This window comes from Ambystoma mexicanum, chromosome 4p (assembly GCF_040938575.1).
Source record: "Ambystoma mexicanum isolate Mex_15411 chromosome 4p, UKY_AmexF1_1, whole genome shotgun sequence".
Taxonomy (NCBI): Eukaryota; Metazoa; Chordata; class Amphibia; order Caudata; family Ambystomatidae; genus Ambystoma; species Ambystoma mexicanum.
In genome coordinates this window covers 1,113,626,260-1,113,638,966 of record NC_090927.1, presented here as the reverse complement: position 1 = coordinate 1,113,638,966, position 12,707 = coordinate 1,113,626,260, and the positions used below count along the sequence as shown (strand labels likewise).

Below are 12,707 nucleotides of genomic sequence, written 5' to 3'. Positions count from 1 at the left end.
TCGTGTTTTCCTTGATGCAAGGTAATGGTGCAGGCCTTTGCCTTTAAGCCATAATGCATATAGGGCAATCATTCCACTGCCACCGACTCTCATAATGCTTCCTAAAATGGCTGACATAATTCTATGTTTCTCTAGACTGTTCATACTCCCCTCTCCCCGGAGTCCAGGCTGTAAGATGCCTCACCCGCCACTAGTGTCTCGTCTACCCATGCAGGAATTCTTAATTCATGCTTTCAAAGAACAGCTGCACACCACTCTGGCACCCCATACGGTGTGGTGCACACTACGAATAGTCTTAATAAATACAAATAGAAAACATTGGTACGTTTGCACGAGGGTTCGAGGCCAGTGATGTTTCACTGAATTTTCAATGGAACACATTACTTAAAGCACCAGATGGGCGCCTACACAAATATTCCTGCATATCACCCTTCAATCTGTTTGATTGAGTATTGTTCAGGGCTGCTAAATGTCTAGCCTGCAGCTCAGTCAGAATAGGACAGGATCCCCATGAGAGACTGCTTTGAGATCCACTGCCTGGTCCTGCTTACCCCGAGAGAGCATTCAAGGACACATTCTAGTGCAGAGAAAGGACGGCTATTGTGATTGCAAAGCCCCAAAATGCCCTGTGGGCACAGAGATTACCTTCCACTACAAGTTGGGTGATAAATCAAGCCCTCCGCTGGAGTGGCTGAGAAACTCTGACAGGTTGTGTTATTTCTGGCTGCCTTCAGTAGCCGGAGGGCACAGCAATGAAAGGGGCACAGTGCTGTGATGTGTTTGATGTTTCACTCCAACCACGTAGAACACACATGATGTAATTCGTTTTATAATGAGTGCTTTTTCATGAATTAAAATGTATTCAATGCTCTAAAGTGGAAAGGATGTATTGGTTCTGGATGTTTTTGGTGGAGAAAGCTGAATGGCATCAGGCGTAGCACAACGACACTCAGCTGGGGGCGTCCTTTTTTTATGGCTCTGGAACTTACTGCTTCTTACTCCACACGCGAAGTCCAAGAACGTGGGAGGGGCACATGAGAAACAGAAGAAGGAAGAGGAGTCAAAATAGAAGAGGGGGACATTCTGGGGAATTTGACCCAGTACCATTTTGATATGATATGATATGATAGGTTATTTATAACGTGCTCAATACCCAGAGGTTTCTAAGCGCGGACCCGATGATTGAACCTGTGGTGCTCTGTGTCGTCTTGCTTACAAGGCAAGCATGTTGTCCCTGAGCTATCCTCCTGAGACATTTTCCAAGGAACAGTTGGAGAATCTGGACACAGCAACCATATCTGCAATGTTGGCTGATGGGTGGGATGAATCAAAACTAGATGTGGGACTAGAATATCCTTCATGCTTTGGGATGATACAGGACATTGTTATTCACGACACATCCAAAGGTAACGTATCAATAAGAACATATTGAAAATATATCAGGAAAATATCAGAGATAATGTGTTACACATGGTAGCAGATGGACTCTGTGGTCCCGTACCCGCTTGTGCGGTACCGTTCGGAAGTGCAGTTCCAAGATGGATGCCCCTCCAGTTCCTCGAGCCGACAGCAACGGTCTAGTCTTTTCACATCTCTTCGAGACGCCACTGAATGCTCACATGATACTATATCCAGACTCAAAGCCAAGGATACAGCGCATCGCTTCTGCTACCGACGCTCCGTGAGTTTGTTATTGAATCCTTTACTTATTTATTGAATATTACACTTTACTCTTTTCATTACTCTAATCTTGTCTCTTCCAATCTCTCAGAGGGTATCATCATTCACGCAATCCAACCCCTGTTTCCTACGTGTTCAGATCTACCCGGCAAATCCAGTTTAACCCAACCATCTATAGAACTTTCTCCACGACATTGCCGTCCTCTCAGAAACCCGCGAGGGTAAGTCCCTTATCCCTTGGGCCTTTTTCCTTTAGCCAGTCCAGATCACTTATCTGTCTGTTCTTGCAGATTTCTTGCTGCTCAGCCTTTATCCTTTCGAGATCCAGTTCCGAAGTTCTGGTCCCAATCCTTCCCTCCAAGGGTGAGAGATTCTTCCTTTTGCTTAATACTAAACTGTCTTACCTCTCCTCCCTCTCTGATACTCTCTTTGCTTTCCTTTCTTGCACTCAGAAGGAACATCCGGGGCAGCTTCCATTTGAAATCACCTCTCTGGGATCCCGCTGCTCCATCTGTCTCCCGATCGACAAGCCTCCAGACTCTACCAGGGTTTTCTTCCCATTAGAGGGTTTCCCTGGCGATCCTGTCCTCTCCCCCGGTATCTTCTCATTCCGGGTTGGCGAGGCCAGGGCTGTTTCAGGGGAATTCTCACTGCTGCATTTGTCTCTACCATATTGGATTTCCGATTTGTCAAGGTGAGCGTGTTAAAACCTTTTGTAATATACTTAGGCTACAACCGCTTTAAGCAAATTTCAGTAATCCTAACATAATGTGTAATATGCAGTGCTGCATGTTGGGCCTTAAAAGGGTGCAGGGTTTTTTGGGAAGTATCAGCAGCCCTGTAAATTGTCTTTTCTATCAATATTAAGGCAATAACAGAAGTGCTGAAGGAATGTAGGACCTGGATAAACATTCGTTCTGCAGCTACCTTCATGGCTGCATTCCATCTGACCCTCTGGAGGATCATGGTGTAAAATCTAGGGTATGGACTCTTCTAGGTAAGTCTTCAGTTCAACTGGAGGGCGAATCCCCCTCAATCCTCGGGACAGGTGCATTAAAAGGATTTTAAAAAGGGTTCAGAAAAAAAGCCCAGGTTCCACCTTAGAGCACATTTGAGGGCCTGGTACCCCTGGCTCAGTTGTGGGTGCTTCTGCTGCAGCAGCAATCACTAATGATTGAGGGCCAGGTGCCTGGACATCCTGCAGAAGACATCCCACAAACCGCCAGTCTTAAGGCACAGGTGTTTTTCATCTGCCCCAGATGACCCTTTTCGGATCTCACCAGATTCAATGAGAGGGCATTTAAATCTTCGAGGGAGTTCCAGCTATTAAGAATCTCCCAGTAGCACTTTCGGTGTCAGCAGAATGTTGCAGGTAGACCCCAGCAGGAGTTACAGGCCCAGTTGGAGGACAGATCCATTTTTAAAAACAATTCCTGGTGTCTCTCTTCTTTCTTCCTGATGTAATTTCGAGGTGGTGCCTTGGTTACTAACATCAGATTTCAGAGGGTGGCAGGGTGTCTACACTTTCTAGTCAGTCAACAGTCGAAGAGACCATCTTACTTTTTCTCTTACAGTTGCTGCTTGGTAGCCATTTTGGTTTTTATTTAGTACAGGGGGGTGGTCCTGTCCTTGAGCATTTTAACTACAATAAGTCGTTGTAGTAACAGTTTCAACACATCTCCATTTTACTCCCCCTGTACTAAATATTTACCTAGCCTTATGTCCTGCCCAACTACAGGCTATCCCTTATGTTACAAATAGTGGCCATTTTGGGGCTGCAGTGTATTGAGTAGACATTTTCTTTTGAAATAGGATGTACTCCCTATTTGTCCATTCTGCCAGAATGGATTTGGTTGAATACAGTGCATCTACCTGCCAGGGTCGGACTGGGGCATAACATTGTCTCGCCCACCAATGAAAAAGTGACCCACTGCTGCAAATGGCAAATCATTTCTTTTGTGATAGACTGTTTGATTCGTATCCAAGGGGGAGTTTTTTTTTTATAAAGCGTGATCCAAATTGTGCATTTTAAACATAGATATTCAGCAGCACTGTTCAAAACAATTAACCACATAGTGAAGTAACTCATCAAACTGGCCCAATTGGCCAAAAAAGTGGCCCACTTGGACCAGAAAAACTGGCCCACACCAGCAATTTGCGTTTTCGGTTTGGGCATTGCCCTATTGCCCTATAAGCCAGTACAAGCCTGCTACCTGCACACATCAGCCTTTGGTTCCATGTTCATTCATCAACAGTCTTTTTTCTATGGGTTTTTCCCCTGATTTGTTTTCTTTGAAAAACCTCATTGGAATGTTGAAATTTTTCGGGGGGTTCTCCCCTCCCCTCTGAATTTTACACTATTCCCTACCCCCACCCCTTATATACCCTTGCACACACCCCATATATTTTTGGAGAATAAAAACATCGAACAATGACTGTCGATGAATAAACGTTATACCCAACATTCATGGGGTACTCTTCTTGGCAATGGTGAATATGCAGCCTTACGTATGCATAGTCTTGAGTTTGGTCACTCTGGTTAGTGGCCTCAAGTTTCATTTAAGCTCTGCAATGACCACTCTTAAGTTCCCATCTTTTTAGCATTTGTTTGTGGTACCAATGCATGTGTTGGGGGTAAAAGGCTTGTTTCTGGTGGTCATTGTCCTGCATTCTCATTTGGAGAATGTAGGGGGCGACATGCATAGGGAGCCCGACCTAAAACAAGGTTCTGGAACCACTGGATACATGTACACTGGCATATTTTGTATTTAAAACAGTGCACAGCTTGCATCTGAGATAGTGTGTAATTCTGCCAGTGTTGAATGCAAATCTAGCGTTGTCCGAGCCCCAAGATTCCCATTCTGTGGATGTCATCTATGAAGCCGGCTTCTGCTTGAAAAGGCCTGTTTTGCAAAAGACTATTTTGCAAGATTATATACCATGCATGTTTCAATAAAGTTTGGAGTTTTAGTCCAAAACATCTGGAGAGCCAAAGGTTGCCGGTCCAACGGCATTGGTTACCTCCCGGTAATACCATTATATAGAGTCCTTCTGTTTCTTGTGATAGTCTGTGCATTGCTGCTATTTCCTCATGGTTTGGAGTATTCCGGTCATGAAGGTAGGCTTGGCGTGTTACTGTGCAGGAAGATCTATTCTTGACCCTTTGCAGTTGAAAAGGTTTTGATTGGTTTCGGATTAGAAACCGAGACATATGTTCCACCAGCAGAGAAATACCGCAAATGAGCAAAGAGTGTCAAGGGAGAGAATGACTTGGTTGCACTATTAAAACCGATTTTCTGTAACAAACCGTTCACGCTTACAGTGAGGAGGGCAAGTTTGCTTCACAAACCATGCATATCCAGTATAGTAAACCCGGGGAAGTAAACAATTGGACAAACCACACCAGAAGATTAATTCAATACAGATCACCAGTCCGGGCAAGTTATTTCAAATGCTCAACAATCAGTTAAACCATATACAAAATAGTTGTCGATATGGAAAGATTTACCAGTAAAAACACACAGGGCCTGGTTTACAAAGTGTTTTTCAATGAGATTGCGCCAATGTAAAATGCTTTGGCCCCTACTCTTCATTTACTCCTGGAGAAAGACTACTTGATTCAAAAGACATTACCACAGGTGTTGTTGTAGAGGGCGGAAAGGGAGGGGACAAGGGGAGAAAGGCAGTTACGAGGAGGACGTGAATAAAGGAGGTTCACTGTACAGGTGGCTCTATCTCTTTATTGTGCATGGCCCAGTGTGTTTGGTGAGAGCCCCCCAACAACAGGTAGCTCTGACTAACTCCTGGAAAAGCAGGATTAACTCATAAGTATGTCAGAGTAACTTCTTTGTGGATCAGCTCCTACATTTTTAAGCACTCCATGCATTCACAAAGTGCTCCTGATCTGCATGATGCCCTGTAGCACATCCCTCGTTCCTCACTGTGAAAGACTCTCTTCCATCACTCACCTTTCACTTTGCCGCTTGATTCAGACGGTGGCTCCCACGAGGCTGAAACTGCCGTTCCTTTGCCGTTCAAAGGCCACACGTCAAAGCTTTCAGGGGCAGTCGAGGGTGCTAAGAAGCATGTCCAAGAAAGTAAAAGAAATAGGAAGATAATGGGTTTACCACCATTTCATCTTTTGAATCATTCTACAATTAGCATTGTTCAATGTGTTTCGTGCTGATACACGCTGCTAAGTGGCTCATTCATCTGCTGTGGCGTTAAAACCAGTTACCACACCACAAAGGCACAACCAAGCTCAACATGAATGGTGGGCATTTTATCAATATCCTTAATGCTCAGATTATTTACCAGTAATCTTCATTACTCCTAGTCCTACTCTTCCTTGTCACAGTACTCACATCTGAGGCCCTGCCTCCACTCCAGGAACCTTCTTTACTTTCTCTCTTCTGAGGTATACTACCTCATACTTACCTATAAGCCCCAGTTTACAATATCCAAGCTGGAGCATAGGACCCTCGCCACAGGGAGGGAGAGGAGGGCCGATAATACTATGACGAGGAAGAGTAGGACGAGGAGTAATGAAGATTACCATTAAGTAATCTGAGCATTACCTCCATGTCCCTCTTCCTCACCCCAGTACTCACCTCTGAGGTATACCAAAGCACTGCCAATGGGGAGATGTCCCAATGAGACACAGAGAACCAAGAGACACAGAGAGACAGAACTGATGCAACACAACACACTTTAATCCTCCAAAAAATTCACATACCAATAGACAAAACCCCAACCCCAAATGAGCCATCTGAGCATGGGCCACATTTAGCCTGTAATGGTTGACAAACATACTCTGATCTGCCCAGGTATCAGCCCTATAAATCTCCTGCAGGGGTACCCCATGGGCATCAGCTCAGGAAGCCACCATCCCCTAGCGTAAAAAAACCTGGATATTGTCAGACACAGGTAGACCAGCAGACACATAAGCCATTGAGATGACCATCCAGATACAATGGCTGATGGAAACTACTGAGGCCTTCAGCCCTGCACCAGCAGCCCCGAACGTGGTAAGCAGGCTATTAGTACGACATAATATTTCCATCCTAGAAAGGTACTCCAGGACAGCCCGCCGACCATCAATGGCATGGGAAGCCACTTTGTCAGGAGTCTGTGGGTCCTGGAAAAAAGCCGGGAGAACCTGATCCTGCGAAGTGTGAAAACGAGACACCACTTTATGCAGAAACTTGGAGTCACAACGTAAAACAATGCAAACAAGGAGCACCTGCAAAAAGGGAGCGTGACACAACAAAGCCCCCACCTCCCCCAGGCGCCGTGCAGGATCTTAATGGAGGATCACTGGGAACGAAGTGTGGACACAGCAAGTCCATTGTCGAACCGTTCCAGGAGAAACTAGAGAACAGAAGACAACCAACACACAAGAGGGAGAACCCCCAACCTCCCACGAAGCCATAAATTGACCCCAGTGATGGTTGTAGGACATCAAGGTATAAGGGAGCCGAGCCCGGATGATGGATTCGACCACAGGACCAGAAAACCCCTCGGAAGTCAACCCAGACCACGCAAGAATCAAATTGCCCATTTAATCTGCCGAACCTTGCACCCCTGCCCTACTTGAAGAGTGCAAGGCCACTTTGGAACCAACACCAGCCTCTAAACCTGAAGCTCCAGAAGGGAAAGGAACCAACCCAGACGAGGCCATTAAGAAGCCATCAACAGCACTGTTGCCCCAGAACCCCGGATCCGCCGCACCACCCGGGAAAGAAGAGGGGAAGGAGGGAAGTGTCACGACTATCAGGTCTGGCACTTGGAAAATGATCCACACAGAAATCAGGATCGTCGCTGGGACCTTCTTCCCCCTCCTCCTCCTCTTCACCTGTTACTGTAGTGAAGTCTTGGATTCTCTTCCCGCCTTTCTTCTTGTTCTTGTGTCTTCCTTCGTAGAGGTAGGGCTTCCCTCGGTTCTAAGCCACTCTACTGCCTTTCAGATGATGGCATGCAAGAGGGGCCCCTTCCCGCTGGAGTCCCAACATAGGAAAAAGCACAAAGGCAGAAAAAACCTCTAGGATGCTTCTCAGAGCAGTGGAAGCAGTAAGGTGCATGGTGATAGAAGTACGATCTTCCAGCAGGCAATGGATGAAGAAGAAGTCTTCGGAGGCAGAACGAGCCTCGGGTGAGTATAGGCTTCAATTGCGATGTGAGAGTCCAACAAACAAAGGGAAGCACTAGAAGGGCGCAGCGAGACAAGGACTGCCCCTTCCCCATTGGAGCGGGACAAAACAAATAACCCGGAAAGCTCTGGCAAGAGGATAGCAGAGAGATAGACCAGAACACAGGAAGCGCAAGAAGCGGAAGGGTAAGGTTCCTGGAGAAAGGAAAGAGAGATCGGAGCCCAGAACGGGTAGAGAGCCAGAGCGTTGAGGTCCGGTAAGTCGAAGGAAGCAGAGCGGAAGTTACAGAGTGAAAGGCAGAGAGGACGGTAAGCGAACCACAAAGAGGGAGAGGGAGAGAGCGCGACAGAAGGGAGAGCCAAGGAGTAAGGAAAGGTAGCGAAAAATACGCGGAAGGACAGAACTAGCGTTAACCTCACAAAAAGGGGTAAATAGTGAGTTGCAACGCAACGCTAGAGCGGAGGGGGAGGAGCTAAAAAGCAGAAGGAAGGGCGTTGCTTGAAAGATTAGACCGGCAAACCTGGAAAGAAAGGAGCGTGACGGAAAACCCTATCGGCGATACAATTGAATAGCAGGCCAAATGCGCCAGGAGAATTGGCGTGTGACAGGAAGGCATAGAGGAGACCCTGCAGCAACTCTAGATTCAGGGCGTCCACCCCCCAGCCACCCACTGACAGAAACTGGGAGCAGAAGAGGGGCACCTTTGCCAAGGCTTGCGAAGCAAAGAGATCCAGAACCAGGCACCTGAACCTGCAGCAGATATCCACAAACACCCTGTCCGAGAGGACCAGTTCAGGCGAAGAGGGAATAATCCTGCTGAGGTGGTCAGCCTGAAAGTTGTCCACCCCCTGGATGTGTACGGACAACAGATGTTTCTCCCCCAAGCAGCACTCAGACAAGCCATGGCATTCAAGGAGTGACCCGAGTCCCTCTGATGATTCACATAGGCCAAGGCCGTCGTGTTGTCCATCCTGACCACCAAAGCGCGGCCCACCAGGGACTCCCTGAAAAACAACATAGCCTAGTGAATGGCATACAACTCCTTCCAATTGGACGAGCGGGGAAGCTCCTCCAGACACCAAAGTCCCTGTGCTGAAGGACATCCCATAGTGGTTCCTCACCCATGCCCAGTGGCATAGGTAGTAAGAGTGGTGCAAATGAGATGAACAAGGTCCAGCCCCACCCGGGGATTCTAAACCCACAACCACCAAAGCCGATCTTCCCTAAGAGCTTGAGAGTTTGGGACAGATGCTTCGAATGCCAGAGAGGCCGGGATCCAGTGGGCCAGGAGGTAAGAGACCAGGGGATGCAGAAAGAGGCGGGCCTTGGCACCAGAAAAACACAAGAGACCATGTGCCCCTGCAGAGGAAGCAACAGGTGAACCAGGGCCCACCTCCGCCAGAGAACCTTGAGGAGAACAGATTGAAGACACCAGACCCTCACCAGAAGCAAGAAGACCCTCCCCACACTGGTGCAACACTGGGCCCCAATGAAAACCAGATCTTAGGACGGACACATGTGGGATTTGGCCCAGTTGATCAGAAACCCTCAGACTCGCAGAGCCAGGCAGACCAGGCAGAGATAAGGCAGGACCGTCTCTCGCCAGTCAGCCTTGACAAGCCAGTCGTCCAGATAGTGGAATAGCTGAACACCCTGCAGGTGGAGATGAGCCACCAGGAGAGCCACCAACTTGGTGAACACCCGGCGGGTGACCGCAACCCAAAGGGGAGAACCAGGAACTGAAAATGTTGATGTCCCACAGCAAAACGGTAGAATTGGACCTGTGAGGGGAGCAGAGACACATGATAGTAAGGGTACTTGAGGTCCAATCCCCTTTCTGAACCAAAGGAAGAATGTTCTGTAGAGTCTCCATCTTGAACTGCTCCATCCTCACAAAATAGTTCAAGTACTTGAGATCGAAGGTTTTGGAACCAGAAAAACACTTGAGTAAAACCCCTGACCCCGCTGGGCCCAAGGGACCGGCACAATTGCATTCTTCAGCAACAACTCCGACAGGGCCATAGACATTGGCAACTGCTTGGGCATCTTGCAAGGAAGAGACGTCCTGACCAAGAAGGGCTGAACCGTGGGAGACAGGAAGTCCACATGATACCCTTCCCGGACAGTCCGAAGAGCTGAGGTGTTGGAATACCACTGGGCGCATACTTGAAAAAACAGCCAGAGCTGACCACCCACCTGTCCCCATAAACCATCAGGACTTCTGCACAGGGCCCAAAGGCCAAGAGGTGTGAGGAGAAGCACAACACCCCCCCTCAAGGCCTATGGAAGGAACAGGACTTGGAACAAGAAATAACAGGACTCGACTTGGCAGAGGACTTCTTGGAGGCCGATGGAGGCTTCCTACATAGTTTGTCCCCATGTGTGTCCGCACGTAACACCTTGTGAACCTTTTCCTCCAATTAGCCACCAAAAGCTTTTGCACCTTCATAAGCAAGCTTAGAGCAGCCATCTTCTGAAAACCCTCAGACTTCCAATCCCGCAGATGAACATGCCTACGAGCTGAAAGCACAGCCCCCATGGCCATGGCAGACACACGCACACTATCATAGGCCAGGTCCGACAACAACTCCACCTGCCGCTGCATGTCAGACAGAAGAGGAGTCATCCTCCTCAGCCAGGCGAAGCTTCTTAAATCCCCAGAGGGCAGTCTCTGCCATGTAGGAGCCATAGACATTTGCACGATGGGCTCCCAAGTGCACCTTCTTCAGACCTGTGTTGGCCTTGCGCTCCACCTTGTCCCGAACAGCAGCCTCCTCAGCCAACATGGAGGAACGCTCCACCAGGCTGGCTAGAATATTGTCCACCTCCACAGAGTCCGAGAGCAAGGAGTCCCCACCAGACAAGAGGATAGAGCTTAGCCATGAACCAGGTATGGTGATCCGGGGCCTTCCAATCCCAAAGAATTTTCCTGCGAATGTCCTCAATGAGGGGCAATACTGTACAAGGAGTATGCTTGTACTGTCTAATGGAGGGATCGGAACAGTCGCCCTGGACTGAAAGTTCCGGAAACTTTGCAGCATGGCCCCTCTGAGGCTCCAGGGAGTCAGAAGAAGAAGAGGACTGTAGGTGACGCGCTTCACCACGTTTCCCCATAGTGCAGGCATGCAGAGCACAGTAACAACAATTCCATATCAAGTATGTGCCAAACAGGAACTGAACTCAGTCCCCCAGAGCTGCAACACAGGCACTGAACCGTTAAGTCACTGCAGTTACTTCAAAAAACAAACTGCAGACTTTTAAAACGTCCCAGCGTGGGAAAAATCATCAAACCACCATGGTACATCACCATGGCAACAATTCCCCGCCTCCGACATTATGCCGAATCAAGCAAAGGAGGGAGGGGAAACAAAAAAAAAAGGTACGACGTTAATTCATCCCCGTTATTTTTGCAGCACTTTTTGCGGAAAAGGTTTTGCCGAAAAAAACATCGGAGGTGGGGGAGGGCATATAAGGGGTGGGGTGGTGTATGGGGAATAAATAATGTGGCGGACTGGGGGATGCCCCAAATAAAATAGAACAATTTGATGATTTTTTTTGGCAAAAAATGTTCGGCAAAAAGTGCGGCAAAAAAAGAACGTGCGAAGAATGAACATAAGCACGAGAAAAGAAAAGCCAAAGACCTCCCACCATGGGAGGCTACAGCTCTGAGACCTGGGAGGACCCTGATGTAAATTGCAGGAGGCGCACATACAAAAGAAGAGGTGGTGGCCTCCCGCTGTGCTGCGCTATTACCCCAGCCCCACAGACCATCATCACCTCAACTCCCAGCACTTACCAGCACGCCCCGGTGCTCTGACGCCCCGGGGCAGAATGAAGCCGACCAGGAGCGCTGCCTGCCGCAAGTCATCAGCCCCGAAAGGAGCCCTGGGAGACGTCTTCACTCAAACGGCACCCCAAGCCCTGTAGGGGAGACAAGGAGCGTGTCCCGCAGGAGGGGATCAATGCCCCCCCAAAGGATACGCCAGTAGACCAGCAACAACATAGCTCCTAGGTGCCCTGCAATCAAAACTAATACTGGCCGGAGGGCAGGACATGAAAAAAGTAGTGTTTGTGGGTAACTAAGAGGTAATATACATCAGAAGAAAGAAAGAAGGTTCCTGGAGTGGAGGCAGGGCCCTCATAGGTGAGCACTGGGATGAGGAAGAGGGACCGGTAAATCCCTACCTCATAGGTGAGCACTGGGATGAGGAACCGGTACCGGTAAATCCCTACCGCCTTACTACGAGGTCCCTTTGCGGGTTGGGGGATTTAACGCCTGCTTTTTGCAGGCGTTAAAATCCAACCCGCTAAGGGACCTCGGAGCTAATTACGACACTGCAAAATTGCGGTGCCGTAATTAGCGCCTTCCCCATTCCCATAGAGCCCTATGGGGCAGAAATGGGAATGGGGAAGGGCAATGGCGGAAGGGGGATTTACCGCCCCTCCAACCTTGGAATGGGGCGGTAAATCCCCTTTCCGCCAAGGCGGTGCCGGTATTTTACCGGCAGGAGCCATGGCGCTAATAGCGCCATGGCTCACCTCCTACCGGGTAATGAGGCCCACTGTGCCTCAATAGACCCCAAAGGATAGTTTTAACAGATAAACACACTTTAGGATTGCAAATGGGATGTATAAAGCCTGCCTTGAATTCACAATTCATCCATAGCTCTAGTAAAGATTGCCTTATTAGAGAAATCAAGTAGTCTTCCTTTGGACCAATCCTTGGGCTCTCCTAGGCAATGCAAGGGTCTGTGGTTTAATCTAGTCTCATAGGGGGTCATTACGAGTTTGGAGGCAGCCATGGTGCTACTAGCACCATGGCTGCCTCCAAAGTCGTGTCCGGGTCCGGGTTCTCTGAATGGGGATTTACCGGGTCAT

General features: G+C 48.5%; 1 protein-coding gene across 1 annotated transcript in view; it reads right to left on the bottom strand.

Annotated features, from left to right (window-relative positions):
- The window catches only part of FNDC1 (fibronectin type III domain containing 1), a 962,270-nt gene that overhangs the window by 551,871 nt on the left and 397,692 nt on the right, over positions 1-12,707 (bottom strand). The window contains exon 6 of the mRNA XM_069606705.1: positions 5,649-5,756. Coding sequence (XP_069462806.1) covers positions 5,649-5,756 — 108 coding nt within the window. The remainder of the gene's footprint in view (positions 1-5,648; positions 5,757-12,707) is intronic.